We start from the raw sequence: 21,076 nt of genomic DNA, 5'->3' as shown, positions 1-21,076 counted from the left end.
CCACTGCAGGACGAAGGTGGACAGGGATCTGGAAGAGGGGGTGAGAGCAACAGCGCTGCCCCCTTTCTTGCCTGTTTGAGGGGAAGCAGAAACAGAATGATTTCATTTTCAGGGAGGAGCTGAAGGACATAATTTCTGAGGCTATAGGGGAGTTTTTTTGGTATTTGTTGCAGCTTTGAAACCGTGTTTGCTTGGTTGCATACTCTGTTGAATTAAAATTCAGTGTTGATCACTGAAAAGTATTTCATTGCCTTTGTTGCTTAAACCTTTGTTTTCACTTTTAAATTAAGATTAATCCGATTACTTTTATGGTAGCTCCAAAAAAGTGAAATACTTGGTTTATTTCAGTTAGAAGAGAGACATGAAAAATTAAGGAATGGCATGGCTCAGCAGATTGCTTACGAAACGCACCTTGAACAGCAAAGTGAGGAAGAATTGCAGAAGAGAAGTTTCCCCGATCCGATTACAGATTGTAAGCCTCCACCTCCTGCCCAGGAATTCCAAACAGCACGCCTTTTCCTTTCACACTTTGGATTTTTGTCCTTAGAAGCATTGAAGGTAATTTTCCTAAACTTCTATGAGTAAATATATTCATAGATTAACACTGAGTCGATTATTGCTAAAACATTTTAGTGAGGATAGGAGGAATTAAATAAATGTTACTCTGCATGTAAGTAAATGAAATTCTGTGGTGCTGTATGTAGTTTTTACTATACAAGTCCCAGAATGTGTGTCCCATGAATCCTTCCAGAGTTCTGACTGAGGGGGCTGCTTTGATAATACATCCAGCTCTGAAATTTCCTGAGTAATGTGCGACCCGTGTCACATATATAAATGAAATCTACAGGTAATGAGGAAAAGAATGTTAAAAATCTTCCCCTGTCAACATTTATTACTAAAGGTATGGGCTATAACGGACTCTGCTCTTTCACGCCGCTTTTAAAAAATAACAAGTATTTGTGAGCCAGGAACTTAAGTTGTACAGGTTCTGCGATCAGACTGGTTAGATTGCTTGCCAGCTGCGTGGTCATGGGCAGTTGCCCAGCTTTTCCAAGTCTTAGTTCCTCATCTATAAAATGGAGATGATAAAACTGTCTGTCTCATTATGGTTGTGTAAGATGCTTCATGTTGTACTTAGCACAAAGCCAAAGCCAGCCTGTAAAGTAAATATTGCCATTCTTCTTCTTCTTCTTCTTCTTCTTCTTCTTCTTCTTCTTCTTCTTCTTCTTCTTCCTCTTCCTCTTCCTCTTCCTCTTCCTCTTCCTCTTCCTCTTCTCCTCCCCCTTCTCCTCCTCCTCCCTCTCCTTCTCCCCCCTCTCCTCTTCCTCCCTCTCCTCCTCCTCCCTCCCCTTCTCCCCCCTCTCCTCCTCCTCCCGCTCCTCCTCCTCCCTCTCCTCCTGCTTCTCCTTCTCCTTTTTTTTTTTTTTTAAAGTAGGCTTCACACCCAACACGAGGCTCGAATTCACAGCCCTGAGATAAAGTCAAGAGTCACATACTCTATCAACTAAGCCAGCCAGGCGCCCCAATATTGCCATTGTTCTTAATTCCATTATCCTTAAAACGGTTTTACAAGGAAAGTGGTACTATCCCTACTTTGCAACTATGGAAACAGGCTCAAAAATGTGAAATAGCTCGCCTGAGGTGGATTTGGGGTTAGTACTAAGGCCTCTTTGTTTTGAAAAACACAGCTCAAGATTGCCAGGCAAGAGGTTGCTTATTGCACAAGTTGTCCCCTGCCCTCACTCCCTAGCAGCTACTTGGTTGAAGGCCGTGTAACTTTTTGGGAAAGCAGGGGCAACATTGCTGATTTTGGATTTCAGCACGTAGATGGAAAACATTCTGTGTTGTAGAAAAGTGAGTTGGTGATGGGGAGTATGAACATTAAAAACTTTTAAAATGCAGAAGAAAAGAGAAGAGAGAGGAAAATAATGAGAAGTACAGTGGCAAATATGGAAGGCAAGGAACAAAGATACAACCTGCAAATGATTAGTGATACTCCTAATGGAGAAAGTTGAACAGAGTAGAAGCAGTAAATAAGAATATACTAGAAGAAAATTATTACATTCTGTGGACTAAAAGGAGGTAAGAACCCTGATGGCACTGTCTTGAAATTCTAATTTTCTATTCATATTATCTATTCTAGTTGATGTCTTAAAGCTGTCGAGAAAATAATTCTCATGCTTTCTTATCTGTGTCAGGACATAGGAAAAAGAAAGTTACCTGGTATGTTTTATGAATCTTAGCCTATAACTCTAATAACTTAAACTTGACAGCACACACATACAAAAAAGCTGTAAACTAATCTTACTTACGCATATATGTGTAGAAGTATTAAGGAGAGTGCTAGTAAAACTGATTTCAACAGCGTATCAAGCAGATTACCTTCCACAACCAAGTAAGGTTTATCCTACAGACTCAAGGAGACTTAGTTATTACTGGGAAATATTAGTATAGTAAAGCTATTAAGAAAATAATTTGATCCTATTAGGTCAATAAATAAAACAAGTCACTATTCAGTAGGACAGTATTCCTTAGGATTTTCAAAAACAAACAAAAACTAAACCAGGACTAGTAGTGTGGATCTGGAAATGGCAGCCTATGAGAAATTGGAAGCACCCTTTGTTAAAATCAGAGGCAAAGGATATCTGTTTTGACAACTATTGAATACTGAGAATTTTTTAGTCCAGAAAATTTTTTATTTTACCATAGTCGCAGCTTAACAGAAAGTTTCCCCCAAAAATGTACAGGGAGGTTTCCCCCCGTAGCAACATCTTACGTAGCTATAGAACAATATCAAAACCGAGTAAGTCAGTGAAATACTAAACGAAATTAGAAGTAAAAACTATTGGAAAGAAGACAGTTTGCAGGTAATATGACTTCCATTGGACAATCACTAAGGAAATCAATAAAACGTTTAAAATAGAGTTTAAGGGGCGCCTGGGTGGCTCAGTCGGTTGAGCGTCCGATTTCAGCTCAGGTCACAATCTCGTGGTCAGTGAGTTTGAGCGCTGCGTCGGGCTCTGGGCTGACAGCTCAGAGCCTGGAGCCTGCTTCCGATTCTGTGTCTCCCTCTCCCTCTGCCCCTCCCCCGTTCATGCTCTGTCTCTCTCTGTCTCAAAAATAAATAAATATTAAAAAAAAAATTTTTTTTTTTTAAATAAAATAAAATAGATTTTAAGATCACCACACAGAAAAGTAAAAAAATCAACGACTGTTGCTATAATATCCAGTTAAAACTATAGTACAAAAGTACTCTATTTACAGGTGTGATATGGATGAAAGTTACCCAAATGGTGTACAAGATCTTCAGGGAAAAACTTTAAAAAGTTACTAAGAGATGCAAAATGCGTGTATGTTATGTTGCTGTGCTAGAAGATCATCTAAAAGAACAAACTGATGAGATAGCTTTAAAAAAAGAAAAATTGGAAGGCTTTGCCACATGCTACAGGTTCACGGTTCCTTATATAAGATTTCAGAGTAAAGTAACAGTGAAAACCAGAAGGTTTTTTTGTATGTTTGTAGCAAATCCATTTACGTAGCAAAATCTGGCCTGAATTGACAACATGGCTATTTGTAGTCTTTAATTATTTCACGTGGTGTGAATACGCTTCTGTTTGACTGCAGAAATATTATAGTGTCCTTGGTTACAGGGTGTTGCCCCAGCCCTTGCTAGAAGTGTTGTGGTATAGACAAGAAGACCAGGCTCTCCGTCCTTGCTAATGTAGAAAGGAGTAATCTTTGCCATTCTGGGGGATGCGTTCCTGAAAAATAACCGTGGATGACAAAACCTTGGGCAAGGTCAAGATCTCCAAGAAGAAAAGGGATTAGGGGGGAAAACAAAAAAAAATTCATTTAAAAAGTTAGTAGACTTTATTTAGTAGAGCGGTTTTAGGTTTGCGGAACAGTTGAGTAGAAAGGACAGAGAGCTCCTACATACCCCAACTGTGCCTCTCCTCCCCAGTTCGCCCTGTTATTAACATTTGGCATTGGTGTGGTATATTTGTTGAAATTGATGCACCAGTATCTGTGCATTATTAACTAAAGTCCGTAGTTTACAGTAGAGTTCACTCTGTGTTGGACAATTGCACAGGTCTTGACAGATGTTATAGTGTGTATCCACTATTACAGTATGCCCTAAGAATCCACCATACCCTGCCTCTCACCATCCTCCCCTCCCTGCTTCCCCCAACCCCTGTCAACCACTGATTTCTTTACTGTCTCCAGTTTTGCCTTTTCCAGAGCATCATATAGTTAGAACCATACATACAGTAGGTAGCCTTTCCAGATTGGCTTCTTTCACTTAGCAATATGCATTTAAGGTTTCTCCATGTCTTCTTATGACTTGATGGCTCATTTCATTTTATTGCCAAGTAATATTCCATTGTGTGGATGTATCGTAGTTTATCCATTCGCTTACAGAAAGATATCTTGGTTGCTTCTAATTTTTGACAATTATAAATAAAGCTGCTACAGACGTTTGTGTGCAGACGTTTGCTAGACATAAGTTTTTAGTTCATTTGGATAAATACCAACGTGTGTCATTGCTGTGTTGTGTGGTGAAACTATGTTTGGCTTTGCAAGAAACCACCAAACGGTCTTCCACAGTGGCTGTACCATTTTGCATTTCCACCAGCAATAAAATGAGAAAAAAAAATGCATTAAAATTTTTTTCTAGACAGCATGATATATTACAGAGAAAATAGGGTCAAAAACTATATACATAGTATGATTGCAGTTGTTTTTAACAAAAAAAGACGAAAGAATTGGAAAGAAGTACAGAAGAATTTTAAATAGTTTCTTTAGGATTATGGTTGTACTTATTCCTGCTACTTTATACATTTTTAAATAATTTTTTAACTTAATGTTTATCAACTATGAGCAGGTATTGCTTTTATAATTAGAATAGTGAAAAGGGGTAATAATTTTTCCTTTCTCCTTTCTTCCTTTGGTGGTAGGAACCTGCAAATAGTCGCCTACCTCCTCACCTTATTGCACTTGACTCCACGATACCTGGATTTTTTGATGACATTGGGTATCTGGATCTCCTGCCATGTCGTCCCTTTGACACCGTTTTTATTTTCTATATGAAACCAGGTCAGAAAACAAACCAGGAGGTAAGATTTCTGAATTTGTGGGTAATTTTTTTATGCTGTAAATAACTACTTGCCTTGTGTTTATCCATAGTAGGAGATTGGTTACTATTGATGCTTAAAGACTTGTTGTGAACCAGTTCAGAAATGGAATTAATGAAAATCGTGTTGCTCAGAGTCCTGAGTCTTTTGACTCTTAAAAAATTGTAATTGGAGAGGAGCCATAGTATGTCTTTCTCCCCCTTAAGGAATTCAGATTGATAGGACAAAAGAAACTGAAATACAGAAGACTAGCCACAAACAAATTAAAGCTAGGCCCAGCTGCTTAAGAGTAAAACAGCAGCAACAAATACTTGCTAAACATCTTCTGTGTGACGCACCATGCCAGGGTATTGAAGTGAGTAACAGTCTTTCCTCTTGAGGAGCGCACCTGCGAGGTAATTTCACAAGCATGTAATTTCACTTGGGGCATGGTAATGTACAGTGGGGAAGAGAACAGCCGAGATAAAGTAAGAGATTAAAGCGGAAGATGTAAGTAAAACCTAAGTTAAATAAAAGACTTACATTGGATGCATGTATCAAAGAGACTAGGAAAAGGATGAAGAAAAATATAGGTGGGAAAATGGAAAACTGAGAGTAAGTGACAAGAGATTTGAAGGGTCTATTGGAAATGAATAGTTGAAACATGGAACAGGCTGGCAGTTGCCAGCTTTTGACTAGGAAGAAGCTAAAGGAAGATTTCTCAAATACAGTATTAGATGTGTAGGACACTAGGACTACACGATTTTGGGATGTTACTGTAATCCTTATAAGACTGTTAGCTGATCAAATTGGACACACCTTAAGAAATTTACCAAAGTCACAAAATGTTGATTTATATTAGAAGCACTATTTGAAATTATTAGTGAGCTACTAGAAAATGAGATTGATTTGTGAGAAAGTTCTTCTCATTTCAGGTTATTGATTCAATAAATATTTATTACGTGTCCACTGTCAGGTGCCAGGGTTATAGTAGTAAGCAAGATCTACAAGGTTTCTGACATCCCAGAACTACTGTCTAAGGGGGAAGACAGATGATTAAGTAAATAACCGTAGTGAAGTGTGCTAATTAGAAGCATGGTATAGGAGCCATAAACAGGAAAACCTAACCTCATTTTAAGAACGTGTCCTGGAGGAAAAGACATTTTAGCTGATATTTGAGGTTATGTTGACAGTAGATAAAAAGACAGGTTGTTACTAACAACCGTTACATGTGTAACGGCCCCGGAGGTAAGAGAATTCCATCTTCGGAAAATTGCAGAGTCCAGTATACTTGGAACTTGGGAGAATGTGGGCTTATGGTAGGCAGAGGTGAGACTTTTGAAAGAACCTCAGAATGGGATTGAAGGGGTTAGGAACTTGTTTGGAAGAAGTCTACTGCATGGTTCATAGGAGAATAATAGGGCCATTTTTCTCTTTCCTGTAAAAGAAGACACAAACCATTGCTGTTGAGGTAACTCTTAAACTAATTCAGTTTCCTTAGCTTTCTAGGAGCTGAGAATGATTGGAACAGTGCACCTTCTCTGCGGCCTCCTAGAGAATGTCTGAACCCTGCCTTCCCTGGCCACAGGGTAGATTTAGATTAATTTCTAGCTGCCAGCCAGTGGCCTGCAGGTTGATTTGACTCATGCATTGCATCTTGACTAACTTTTCAGAAATTGTTTACTTAAGTTTCACTTCTGAATAAAAATTAAAAAAAAATTTTTTTTAATGTTTATTTATTTTTGAGAGAGACAGAGACAGAATGCAAGTGGGTTAGGAGTAGAGAGAGAGGGAGACATAGAATCTGAAGCAGGCTCCAGGCTCCAAGCTGTCAGCACAGAGCCCGACATGGGGCTCAAACTCACGAGCTGTGAGATCATGACCTGAGCTGAAGTCGGACGCTCAACCGACTGAGCCACCCAGGCGCCCCTCTGAATAAAAATTTTAATTGGAAGAAAATAGGAAGTGGTTGTCAAATCAATTTCCTGGCACTTCTGTGAATATGAAGGGCTGTAGGTGAACTGAATAGGTGTACTTCTATCGAGGGTATTTAAGAGAAGATGACCTGGCTGGCGATTTTTTGCCCAGCGGATTGACAAGTAATAGATGTAACAATGCATATTTTGACTTGATCGGGCCTCTGAATGGTCTTGACATAGATTAGCGTTGATACACCATATTCGGGAGCTTTTAAAAATAGTGATTCCAGGATCCCACCTCTGCTGATGCTGATGTAGGAGGTCCACAGTGCTCTAAGAAGAAACTTATGTTTAAGAAATTCCTCAGGTGACAGATTTATGTATCCCTGCTCCTATAGAATCCGTGTCAGCTCACCTGTCTCTGAATTAAAGGATGGTTCAAATCTCTATATGCTGATTTTGAGTGCTATAAATAGTGATACCTGTTGATGTGTTCAGTGTCATGTGATTCTTAAGCTTTTTGCTTTTCTGTTGTATGCTTTGTGTTTTATATACATAGTTCATATGTTCATACTTTTAATATTCAATTAAAGGTATTAAATTATGAGTTGAATGATCTTAGATTAAGAACGATAGATCAAATAAATGAATTAATAATTTTAGTCATTTATGCTCACACAGGAATGATGTTTAATACAAAATTAAAGTTAAATGTTCCATAAATATTATTTTCTTAAATGTTCATTTATTTATTTGTTTTGATAGAGACACAGCGTGGGTGGGGAGGGGCAGAGATGGAGGAAGAGAGAGAATCCTAAGCAGGCTCTGTCCGTGTGCAGAGCCCAATATGAGGCTCGAACTCCCAAACCAAACTGTGAGGTCATGACCTGAGCCGAAATCAAGAGTCCGGCACTTAACCAACTGAGCCCCCAGACTCCTCCATAAATATTATTAAACCAAAGGTTTAATGAAATGTTCAAAAAAAAATATTCCCTGAGTGATTTTGATACATGGCCCCGCCTGGCTTTTCATTTATAATTTCTAGAGGATTTCTTGCTTTCGTTCCTTTAGCATAGGGTTTTCAACAGCAGCACTATTGCTATTTTAGGCCACATAATTCTTTGTTAGGGGAGCTGTCCTATAAATCAGACATTTAGCAGCATCTTTGGCTTCTACTCAATAAATACCAGTAGCACCCCACAAGTTGTGGTAACAAAAATGTCTTCAGACATTGCAGCTGCCCCCTGGTGAGTGAAAACACGCCTGTGAGCACCACTGTTGTAGAACAAAGTACTTTTCTTCTTGAGGCCAGTAAGAAGGTATTAAACTAGTATTTAGCGAAGAGGGGAGAACCTTCTGGTCACTTACTTTTTTCTGGAATGGCTTCATTCTCTTCTTAGGACTAAGAGAAGGATGTTTTCATGCTTGTTTGTTAATTATACCTAATCTTCATGGGCTATTTAATAGATTTGTACTTTTTATATTGTTTGTCATGATTTGTAATAAAACAATCACATACCTATGTAATGTAGCTCACGAACCAGACAGTAAACTCTGTGAAGACAGGGACATAGCACTTTTTATTTACTTTGAGTAAACGTGTCTGGCTCAGTAATTGTTTAGCTGGAGAGGGAGCTAAGGGCTTTACTCGCATTATCTCAGTCTTCACAGCCATCATTAGCATCCCTCCTTTATAGATGAAGAAACTGAAATAGTGGGTTAAGGGACTCTCCCAAGGCCCAGCCAGGATTTGAATGCAAATCTGTCTTAACTAGAAGCATCATTTTTAACTATAGTGATGAATTCCCAAGTTTATTCTGAGCTTAGATTTGATTTGTCAGACACTTCAAAGCTAACCGATTTTTATGGAGGTTTATTTTGATGTGCTCTTTTGTTTCCTTCATTATAGCTGATGATTGGTATGTATTTCAGATTTTAAAGAATGTGGAATCTTCCAGAAATGTTCAGCCACATTTCCTAGAATTTTTGCTCTCCCTTGGTTGGTCGGTAGATGTGGGCAAACACCCCGGTTGGACTGGGCATGTTTCCACCAGTTGGTCTATTAACAGTTGTGATGATGGTGAAGGACCTGAACAAGGTAAAAACCCATAACGGTCATGCGTTTTTTCTTGTTTTGTTATCCTTGATTTCTCCCCCTTCACTAGAAGTTTGTAGTCTTATTATAAAAAGAAAGAAAGAAAGAAACCAGAGGTATATGAAGGAAAAGTTTGCTTCCCCTAATTCTAGTCCTCATAAGAGGTCACTGAACAGTAGTTTGTATATTGTTAGGTGAGAAATTTTCTGTTTTTAATGATGATTGAGTTTTAGCATTTTTTCATATTTTTATTTCTTTCCTGAGAGCCACTTGTTCATTTATTTCCTCTTCCCAGTTTTTTGTTGGTGGTCTTTTATGTATTACCGGTAGGACATTGTATTCATTTTTTTTTTTTGTTTTTTTGTTTATTTATTTTGGGAGGGGCAGAGAAAGAGAGAATCCCAAACAAGCTCTATGCTGTCAGCGCAGAGCCTGACATGGGGCTTGATCCCATGAACTGTGAGATCATGACCTGAGTCAAAATCAAGAGTTGAATACTTCGGGGCGCCTGGGTGGCTCAGTTGGTTAAGCATCCAACCTTCAGCTCAGGTCATGATCTCATGGCTCATGAATTCAAACCCTGAGTCGGGCTCTGTGCTGACAGCTCAGAGCCTGGGGCCTGCTTTGGATTCTGTGTCTCCCCCTCTCTCTGCCCCTCCCCCACTCACGCTCTGTTTCTCTCTCTCTCAGAAATAAATAAACGTTAAAAAAAAAAGAAAAAGATTCGGATGCTTAACTGACTGAGCCACCAGGCACCCCCATTGTGTTCATTTTAATTGAGCACTATACTAGCTCTCAGGAATGTTACTTTTGTTAATTCATTCCTGTTGGCTTAACTGCCTGTACATTTTACATTCTGTCACTGACGATTGGGGAAGGGAGAGCAGAAGCAGAGCTGAGGAGCAGTAGAGAGAGACCAGGGACAGAAATGCCTTGAAAGCAAGAGTGTAAAAGTCACAGACACCTGCCCTAACTTCTTTCAGAAGTCTGTGGTGGTCTTGTTCCTTTGGATTATTAGTTCTTCCCACGAGACTGTTTTCATAATATGCTCCATACAGATGAGTTCATGTCTGCTAATCAGAAGTGGCCTAATTTAGAATACTTTCAGAAACTGTGAAATTAAGGTTTTATTATTTAAAGTTAGTGTAAAGACATTTAATGAATATTTATAGTCTTGTTCTTATACACGAATTGGTTCTTGCTGGAAACATGCCTTCTATTGATTACCACTTTATTTGACCATTTAAAATTTCATGAAGTAGGATAAAACTGATTTTCCCCACTGTTTGGAGCAGTAATGTAGTGTTTCTCATTCCTAGATGAAGTGATTTCCTCTGAAGACATTGGGGCTAGCATTTTCAATGGACAGAAGAAGGTGCTGTATTATGCCGATGCCCTTACGGAAATAGCTTTTGTAGTTCCTTCTCCTGTGGAATCCTTAAGTAAGAACATTTTTTGTTTGGTGTTTTAAAATCTATTTTTGTATTCACTGGTTTGTGCATTGGGAGAGATTCTGAAGTCATCTAAGTCATCTGAAGTCATCATTGTTCAGCTTCTAAGGCATGATAGCTTTTAGATTATGCAGAGGTATAGGATGTTAGCTCCTCTTAATTTTCTTAAGGACACTAGTTAAAGACAGGCAGACTGACCCTCTCATAGTAATCTTAAACGAACTGCAACCTATTTTTTTTGGTCTTTCTTTAATCAATACATAGAAGGCTTGTTTTCCAGTTTATTCATTTCTTTCTCTGGCATCGTTATGAATGAGCCCCCACTTACTTGCCTGTTTCCATGTAACAGCCTTGTACGGCACGCCAGAGAATCCTACAGTTGGAGGGCTCTCGTGATAGCATTTGGCTGATCTGACACCAAGCGGGAGAAACTCCACAGCCTAGAAAAGGTGGCGATTAAGCCTGTTCTTCTTAAGGATCAGGAGTGATTATGACTTCTCATTCTGAATCCATAGTCTTATCTTGCCTAGGACCTTTGCTTCTTGCAAATTAAGCCCCCTTCTTTGTGCCTGACCAGGCAATAGATGGAAAACTTCACCTTCTTCATTGAGACCATCTGTAAGACGGGCTGCTACACATCACACTTTCATGGTCTCATCTCCAGGCTAATGAGTGCTTGTGCCCTGCTCTGGCAGCCTCCTGACCTTTGTACTTAGATCCCTGACTTCCCCCACTAGCGCCCCATCTTATATTTTGGGGCCAGTTATATCCCTGGCAAGAGGGGCCTCCCATGGTCTAGGCCAGTATCCTAGCAGCTGTTTGCCTTCATGTCCAGGCTTTGACCTACCACCTTGATTTCAGATGCCAGACTCCATCTGTCCTATGTGGGTTGAGGCCCTCCCTGGTGGTGTCTCTAGTCCAGCCTGTTGGCACCGACACAGCTCGATCCTTGTCTTTGCACTTTAGTTGCCACAGTTGGGTGTTCACTTGTGTCATGAAACATCCCATGTGGCACCTGTGCCCCTGCTCCAACTCAGCCTCCTCCTGTTTCTGGAGACTTGTCTTTTTTTTTTTTTTTTTTTATAACTCTCTATATGCTTGTCTCCAACCAGATCACTTCTTAATCACAGAGACTAGGTCCTCTGCAGCTTTGGAATGCCCCACTGCTACTTGGTACCACGCTCCATGATTGAATGTATAATCAGAATAATTCAGAGAATAACAGATGGCTTATATTCTACGTCTGAAAAGTCAAAAATATTTTCTAGTCTTACCTCGGTTATCCTGTAGTACAGGAACTGGAAAACTATGGCACACAGACCAAAATCAGAACACTAAGTACAGTTTTTACATTTTTGAAGTGTTCTAAATAAAATACAAAGAAGAACATGCAATTGAGACCTACATAGCCAGCACTATGACCCTTTACAGAAGAAGTTTACCAACCCTTTGTCTAGAGGCAGTGACTTCTCTTAAGTGACTTAAGTTAGCCTATTAGCGTAAATAGTTTAAAAACTTCTCCAAAGAAGTAGATATAATTGATTTTATTTTTTACTTCATAGCTGATTCATTGGAAAGTAACATCTCGGACCAAGATAGTGATTCAAATATGGATCTTATGCCTGGGATCCTGAAACAGCCATCCCTGACACTTGAGCTTTTTCCTAATCACACTGACAATCTTAATTCCTCACAGCGGGTAAGTCATTTTGTTTACAGCTCTAAAAATTTGTTATGAAATGGGGGTGATTATAGAATCATGCCTGAAAAGCTGTTAACCGTAACCCAGAGAGCAATTTCAGCAGTACTGATTCATTAGTATCTTAATTTTTAAAATTCAGATTCTCACGATTTTCTTTTTTTTCAGCTTGCAACAAATAGGTCATTCTAAGACAGCTTCTGTTGTATTCCATGATTTGGCCATTCTGGTACCATGCTTGGTTCTCTCACCCGTTCCTTCCCAGCCTACGTTTTTATTGGGTCACTGAAATATCCATGAAAGGTACAATAGTGGCTATACGTTCCACGTCATTAATCATGCAGCATTCCACTTAAACGAGTCTGCTGTGTACAAATGGTAGCATTTTGGAGACTAACCCAGTATATGAATAGATACACTGAGTGAGGCACCCAGCCGCCACTACAAGAAGGGAGCATTTTACTTTTATACTTTCTTTCTTACCATATCAGGAGATGTTATGTCTTTATTTTTGTTTTCTCCTCATGTTACCTCTTCATCCTTACACTTGGAAAGTGGACAAGTAAGGGATAGCAAGTGTATTGGATCATTTCATAAATGTGGGAAGATTGATTTATAACAAATAGTAAGAAAGACAAAAGAAGTGTAAACTTGTTTGAACCATTGTTTGATTTTACAGGATTTTAATTTGGCTCCTTCCATAGTGAAAGTTGTGTTTAACATAAGTACAGTTGACTCTTGAACAACACAGGCTTAAACTGCATGGGTCTACTTATATATAGATTTTTTTTTTTCCAATAAATACAATGCAATACTGTAAATGTATTTTCTCTTCATTATGATTATATTTTATTTTATTTTATTTTATTTTATTTTATTTTAGAGCATGAGCTGGGGAGAGGGGTAGAGGGAGAGAGAGAGAGAGAGAGAGAGAAAGAGAGAGACTCTGAAGCAGGCTTCATGCTCAGTGCAGAGTCCAGTACAGGGCTTGATCCCATGATCTCGGGATCATGACCTGAGGTGAAATTGAGAGTTGGATGCTCAATTGACTGAGCCACGTAGGTGCCCCTTCCTTATGATTTTCTTAATGACATTTTATTTTCTTTAGCTTTATAGTGTATAATTCATCTAATGTATAAAATATGTGTTAATCAACTATTTATATTATTGGTAAGATTTCTGGTCAACGTAGGCTATTAGTAGTTAAATTTTTGGAGACTCAAAAGTTACACTTTTTGACTGCATGGGGGGATCAGCAGCCCAACCCCTGCATGGTTCAAGGGTCAACCATATATAACTATATATAACTATATATATATACATATATATATACATACGTATATACACACATATATACATACATATATATACGTATATACATATGTATGTACATATGTACATATATGTACATACATATACATATATATACATATGTACATACATATATATACACATATATATAGTTATATATAGTTATATATAGTTACATGCATGCTTGAAAGAGAATACAAGAGAAGTATTCACCTTTAAAATTGATTTAGATAACATGATACCTTTACTTAATGTGGTAAATTTTTGTATTTTTCAGTTCAAGGCAATACTAATAAAGAAATTTTAAGAGGGGCAAAAAAAAAAATAAATAAATAAATAAATAAAATTGATTTAGGAAAAAAAGTTGTGTTAGACTCTGAAGTAGATCAATTTTGAAAATCAGGAGTTGCTATATTTAAAAGGCTTCATAGAATAGTTTGTAGATGAACATGTCTGTGTCAGGTGATAATGTAGGATTTCAGCCAGATCTAATATTCAGTGATTGGCAGTCCTTGTACTCATTTTCTGAATGCTAGCATAGGTATCCCTTAAAATCCAAAATCTATAAAGCACCATGTTTTTATTATTTATACTTTGCAGACTACTACTATCTTAAAAATAGAACTTATTTTACCAGGGGGCACCTGGGTGGCTCAGTCGGTTGGGGATCCAACTCTTAATTTCAGCTCAGGTCATGATCCCAGATCATGGGGATCAAGCCTCATATTGGGCTCCGTGCTGAACATGGAGCCTGCTTAAGATCCTCTCTTTGCCTCTGTCCCTCTCCCAGCTTGTGCTTTCTCTCTCCAAAATTAAAAAAAAAAAAAAAAAAAAAAAAAGAACTTATTTTACCAGCAAAAATGGATTTACTCGAGAATAGCAGAGAATTTCAGTTTGGGACATGCAACTTATGGTAAAACTATAGGCAAGCCCAGCAAACAGAGGAGAGGAACATCATTTTATGGAGAAGGAGGATGTTGGGAGGGGTCATTTTGAGTGAAAGTGCATTGGAGAAAAGCAAGAGTTAGGGATGAGAGTGACCAAGGTTTTTCATTGGCTGAGTTGCAGGGGTAGTCAATTTCTTGGCAGAAGATTCCATGTATATCTTTTCCTGGTGGAACCTGTAATTGATGATTCTTTCCTGTTGATGATTCTGTTGGGGATCCGTAATTGACAGTTCTAACTATAATTGCTTTTGGGTGGTACAGCTCCTTTTCTAGCCTCCCTACTCCACTTGAGTGGAGTTTCCCTTAATTAATTTTCACACTGCTAACTAAAAAAAGAAAAATCATGCTATCTCAATAGATGCAGAAAAAGCAGTTGCCATAAAACTCAACATTCGTTCATGAGAAAAACTTTCAGCAAACTATAAACAGAAGAGAATTCTCTTAACCTGAGACAGAGCTCTACTGGAAGCCTATCGCTAACATTATACTGTACACTATTCTGTGACTGCTTTCCCCCCAAATGGAGGACACAGCAAGGATGTCTGCTCTCACCACTTCTGTTTAACATGGAGTCCTATACAGGGAAATACGGCAAGAAAAAGAAATAAAATACAAAGGACTGGAAAGGAGAAATAATACTGTAGATATTTGCAGATGACTTGATCGTATATATAGAAACCCTGAGGAATCTTTTTTAAAAAATCTACTAGATCTACTGAGTACGTTTATTTTTTTTTATTATTTTTTTAATGTTTATTTTTGAGACAGAGAGAGACACAGCATGAGCAAGGAAGGGGCAGAGAGAGAGGGAGACACAGAATGTGAAGCAGGCCCCAGGCTCTGAGCTGTCAGCACAGAGCCCGACGCGGGACTCGAACTCACGAACTGTGAGATCATGACCTGAGCCGAAGTCGGCCGCTTAACTGACCGAGCCACCCAGGCGCCCCCTGAGTGCGTTTATTAAGGTTATAGGAGAAGAAGTCACTGTGTTAGGCAGATGACCCTCAGAGACTCTTGCCTCTGTATGATGTCCTCTGTGTGTGGGTAGAACCTATGAATATGAGAAGATATCTTATGATTATGTTAGATTATATAGCAAAAAGGGACTTTGTAGATATAGTTGTTAAGGTTGCTTTGAGCTGATCAAAAGGGAGATGATCCAGGTAGGCCTGACCTGATCACAGGAGCCCTTTAAATCTAGGGCTAGAAGTCAGAGATGCAAAGTTGGTGAGGAGCCATGCTAAGAAAATAGTCTCTGAGTGGGGCAGGTGTCTGCCACCAATTTGGGGATGATCTCTCAGCCACAATCATTTTCTGTGAATGCCAGGACAGAAATAAAAATGGAAACAAGAATCTAGGGGAAGTGCCATGATTTCTGGTCATCTGCTAAAGACAGGTATATTTCTGTGCTAATAAAGCGGTTTTATTTTTAAAATTCAACTTAGATGTGAGATTCTGCCTTCTGTACACATAGCTTTGTCTGGGGCTTTAGCATAAACTCACCCCTGCTGCATGCCCTCAAGGGTGGGGCTCAAGAGTGCCGCCAGTTTGCTGAAGGGGAACCACATAGGCCTGCCAGCCTTTCAGGGAAACTTAAAGTCGATTGGGTGGGCAGGGAAGCCAGAAGCAAGCTGTGCATGATAGCAATGACATAAGCAACTCTTTTTTTCTTTCTTTTTCTGCTGACAGGAAAAAGGCCTTCTTTTTGGCCTAGATTGCAGTAGGAAAGTTCTGGCCTAGAAACAAGAACTAGAAGTAACTTGCTGGTGGACATTTTAGAGATTAGGATCCCCAAGCAAGCCAGTGATGTCACTGTGATGAGGAAAGCATCTTGCTTGCTGGCCGTAGGGATAGACTCAAATCGTTTGAAGCCCTCATTAAAACATTGCCCACAGATTTTACTTGTGTTGATGTAAGTTATAATTGCTCAGTATTCCTTAACTTTTTTCCTTTAAGAATTTAAGACCTTCATTTCTTTGTTCTAGGTTGAGACTTGATAAACAGAGGGGCCAAAGAAGAACGTTTTCGCAAATATGTTTCACTTTTTTCCTAAAGTGATTTCCCATGACTGATTTTTACATCACTGGGTAGCTTGATGAATACTGTGATTGGGTGGTTTTATTAAGTCACTTTTTTTCCCCCTTCCCCTTTTCCGTTTCTGCTTCTCTCTACCTCGTATAGCTTAGTCCCAGTTCCAGAATGAAGAAGTTGCCTCAGGGTCGTCCTGTGCCTCCTCTTGGACCTGAGACCAGAGTTTCTGTAGTCTGGGTGGAGCGCTATGATGATATAGGTACTGTGTAAGGACTTTGTCCATACGTAAAATTATTGTAGGATGACGGTGACTTGCTGAATGTCTGTAGGAAGAGGCAGCACAGGTGTGGTCTGGTGGCCGAAGCTGGGGCCGCAGTTCAGCAAGCCTGGGTTGGCATCCCGACTCCGCCCCTCACTCAGTTTCTTTAAGACTTAGATTACTCACCTGTTCAATGGAGATATCCATTTACTTCTGGTTGTGACGATTTGGTGAGACTAGGGGATATAAACTTTTAGCTATTCTTGATGTCACAGTTAGTAGCCTATTGCCAGTTGGTCCCATTGCCTGTAGCCCCCAGTCATCCCAGGACCTGTGGAAAGAGAAAGGGGGGAACTTCCCTCACCCTCTGCACAAATCCTGCTGTCTAGTTCTGGTGTAAATATTAATTTGTCCTCAGGAACTCTGCTGTGGATAAGTGTCTCATGGTTTTTATGTAAGCAACATAAGAGCATTAGAAATGTATACTCAGCCTAGAATGTCATCGAGCTCAGGGTTTGTGGGAAAGTGTGGTAGTTGCTTTTTAACCAAGCCCCCAAAGACCACAGATCATGTTCTAGAAAAACTCTGCTTTAGAAGAACTTAGCTAAAATATGTCTTGGGTGTGTTGGGGGAGATTTTCTTTTTTCTTTTTCTTTTGTTTGGGGGGGGGGGGGTAGGGGAAGGAATAGTTAGGATTATGTATTTTAGGATAGCACAATCCATATATTTTTTGCACACTTGTATAAAGAGACTAAGACATTAGATTTCATGCTATTTATTTTGGAAATATGAGGGAGATATTAATTGTCCTGCTGTTACTTTTTTCCAGAAAACTTTCCCCTTTCAGACCTACTGACGGAGATCAGTACTGGTGTGGAGACCACCGCAAATAGTAGCACTTCTCTGAGGTACAGTCTTGATTTGCCTGAGGTTCACCAGCAAGTCTTTAAGCACAGAGAAACCTATTTGTTACAGTGTGTTGATTGTGGTTTCATAAAGAAGACATAATGAAGCAAAAGGATGAAGACAATAAGACATAGACGTAATTAGGGGGAAAGAATCAAAGGAAGAAGTTGGTGGATAAATGCACAAGGTGATAAATTAGCATGCATTTTGAAGTGGCATAATTCATTGCTAGTTGACATTTATCTGCAGCAAAGAGAAAAACGAACAGCTGGAAGCAGCTAAGTATTAACCATAATAACAGACTAGCAATATTAGGTAGAAGTAAAATTGGTTACATTGGTTGAGACATTCTGGATAGTTAACATATCCTAATTCAACGAGCTCTTTAATGGAAAAATATTTCTAAGTAAAGTGTAATACTTTATTATAGTGGTAAGATTTCTGTTTTTAGCTGCCCATGCACGAAAAGGATAAAAAGAAAATAATAGGATTCCAAAATTAGTAACAGTGTATTTGTATAGGCTTTTTGCTTGCTTGTGTTGGGTTTAAACAAATACATTAAAACAACTCCACGAGGTGCAGTTATCATCTCTGTTTTACAAATGGAATAAAATAGGTTCATAGATGGGGCGCCTGGGTGGCTCGGTCGGTTAAGCGTCTGACTTCAGCTCAGGTCACGATCTCACGGTCCGTGAGTTCGAGCCCCGCGTCGGGCTCTGGGCTGATGGCTCAGAGCCTGGAGCCTGCTTCCGATTCTGTGTCTCCCTCTCTCTCTGCCCCTCCCCCATTCATGCTCTGTCTCTCTCTGTCTCAAAAATAAATAAACGTTAAAAAAAAAAATTAAAAATAGGTTCATAGAGGTGATTCCTCGGTATCACGCATCCAATTAATGAAGGAGAAAGTGATCTGAACCCAGATGTCTGACCCCAAATGCTAACCTTATCCGGTACGGCAGGGACCTACCCTACCCTTGATTCCAAGCTACATGATCTGTTCATATTGCATGTAAGATGAATTTATTCTGACAGCATTTGATTATTGTTATATCATTGAAGTGAGTAAAGATGATTTATTTTAACATCCTGTTTTTAAATTTCCAGAAGAGGACGTATCATTCTTAAAACTTGTGTTTTTTATACTAAAGTATTTTAAAGCAAATTATAGATATTCTGACATTCTAAATATATCAGTCTGCATTTCTAAAAAGTAAAGAACACTTTTCAAATAAAGATAACGTTATCACAATCCTAAAGTTAGTAATAGTTCCTTAATTGTATCTAATAACCAGCTCCTATTGAAATGTCTCCGTTTCCTCTAAAATATCCTTTATACTGGTCTTTTCAAACAAGAATCCACTCTAGAACCTTGTGTCTGATGTTAATATGCCTTCAGTCTCTTTTACTCCAGGACAGCCCTTTTTGTCTCCATGATGCTGACTTGCTAAAGAGACTAGAGTAGTTCATGAGGTGGGCTCTTCCAGAACTAGTTTGGAAGAGAACTTTTAAGTGTCTTGTATTGGTAGTGCTGTTACTGTTTCAATCTTCTTCTTTTTTTAATGTTTACTTTTGAGAGAGCGTGAGCAGGAGAGGGGCAGAGAGAGGGAGAGAGAAGTTCTGAAGCATTCTCTGTGCTGCTGACAGCAGCAAGCCCGGTGGAGGACTCGAACTCACAAACCAAGAGATCCTAACCTGAGCCGAAGTCGGATGCTCAACCGACTGAGCCACCCAGGCGCCCGCCCCTGTTTTAATCTTTTTAGGTCAAAAGTTCTATGACTAGACTGTAAAAATTGTATTTTGTTGGTAGACTGGCAAAATCAACAACTTGTCTTGCTGACAGAAGTAACTATAGGATTGACTTTTATATGACATATTGAAAATTGACTTAATGTTGCTTTGGCTAGAATCACTTTATCTATATAGAAAGAAAGCTCATTGTATTGAGAACAGAAAACAGGCCAGCAGGTAGCAAGTATCACAGAGTTATAACATGGAAACGTCTAGATGCAATGACATAACCCCGAGCATGATGTGTATCTCTGTCTTCTAAAGGTGAAATTGTGACATTAGCACCTGTCACCTACTCAGAGGCTTTGAGGGCTTTGGCCCTGCCAAGATACAGCCATTTATCACCTCTGCTAAGGAGGACACTTGTAGCTGGCCCAGACTAATGGTCCTCCCAACCTCCTCCCCGCCAACCCCTGAAAAAAAGATTGGAGATCCCCATAGTGGCCCTAACCTACATTCCCTCTTCTGCTCTGAGATGCCAGCATTGACTGGAGGAGTTCTCTGCACTCTGGCTACCCCTGCTTTTGTTCCCTACAAGAAGGAGGAACTAAGTGAAAGTCCCACAGCCGGTTGCTAGATTCACAGCTTCCCACCAGACATTTCTCTGCCTTTTCTTCCACCCTGTGTCCCTGGTGGTTTTAAAACACATTTTTTAGCCCCTCCCCCCTTTTTTGTCCGTGTGAAAAGCCCAAGCCCAGTAATGGGCGTTTAGGGCTACATGTTAGTGGGAGGGGGGCAGCAATATGGGCTCCCAGAAGGAGGATCCGAGCGGACTGACCTGTTGGCTGTTCAGACTGCATCAAGCCTGGCATTGGGGTGCCTGGGTGGCTCAGTTTGTTAAGCTTCTCTTGATTTCGACTCAGGTCACGATCTCATGGTTCACGAAATCAAGCCCCGCATCGGGCTCTGCACTACGTGCGCAGAGCCTGCTCGGGATTCTCTCTCCCTCTCTCTCTGCCCCTCCGCTGAACATGTGCATGCACGCCCTCTCTCTCGTTCTCTCTCTCAAAATATATGAACAAACAAAAACCTGGCATCAAGTCTTCTTAAAATTCTTATATTGCATATGGGGGACTTCAACTTTTATATGTCTGGGGTAAAAGGAGTGTTCTTTTCCTTTCTTAAGATCTACGACTCTTGAAAAAGAAGTTCCTGTCATCTTTATCCACCCTTTAAACACTGGATTATTCCGGATAAAAATTCAAGGAGCCACTGGAAAATTTAACATGGTCATCCCTCTTGTGGATGGGATGATTGTCAGCAGACGAGCCCTTGGTAAGGTCTTCATATATGGCTGAAGAGTTAAGGTTTCTCTCACTTATTTACTGAAACATTTTGTATGAGCCAAGAAGAAGTGGAAATAAGGAAATGGTGATATTACTTAATAGATCCCTTATGTAGAAAATGCTGTGGTTCTTGTAAATAGGAAGCGTGTTCTGTCATATTTGAACTGTGCTTAATCTCCTTAAGTACAAGTAGAGCTACAGTTTGTAAACTGTCAGTCCTGGGAAATGCAGAGAGCTGTTTTATAATCCGGGGCAGGAAATGGGGTGTCAGACCAGA

The 21,076-nt window shown here is 39.6% G+C and overlaps 1 protein-coding gene across 4 annotated transcripts in view; it reads left to right on the top strand.

Annotated features, from left to right (window-relative positions):
- RALGAPB (Ral GTPase activating protein non-catalytic subunit beta) overlaps positions 1-21,076 on the top strand; it is an 88,777-nt gene that overhangs the window by 63,446 nt on the left and 4,255 nt on the right. For 3 of the 4 annotated variants that reach the window (XM_042930985.1, XM_042930987.1, XM_042930986.1), the window contains exons 22-29: positions 349-558; positions 4,956-5,114; positions 8,963-9,128; positions 10,445-10,567; positions 12,139-12,275; positions 16,715-16,823; positions 17,653-17,731; positions 20,640-20,788. In XM_042930985.1, the coding sequence (XP_042786919.1) occupies positions 349-558; positions 4,956-5,114; positions 8,963-9,128; positions 10,445-10,567; positions 12,139-12,275; positions 16,715-16,823; positions 17,653-17,731; positions 20,640-20,788 (1,132 nt within the window). Of the gene's footprint in view, positions 1-348; positions 559-4,955; positions 5,115-8,962; positions 9,129-10,444; positions 10,568-12,138; positions 12,276-12,443; positions 13,065-16,714; positions 16,824-17,652; positions 17,732-20,639; positions 20,789-21,076 lie in introns of those variants that run through there. The other variant, XM_042930988.1, reaches the window with a different exon arrangement.

This window comes from Panthera leo, chromosome A3 (genome assembly GCF_018350215.1).
Source record: "Panthera leo isolate Ple1 chromosome A3, P.leo_Ple1_pat1.1, whole genome shotgun sequence".
In the NCBI taxonomy this organism is placed as follows: domain Eukaryota; kingdom Metazoa; phylum Chordata; class Mammalia; order Carnivora; family Felidae; genus Panthera; species Panthera leo.
This window is presented reverse-complemented; position numbering and strand designations above follow the sequence as displayed.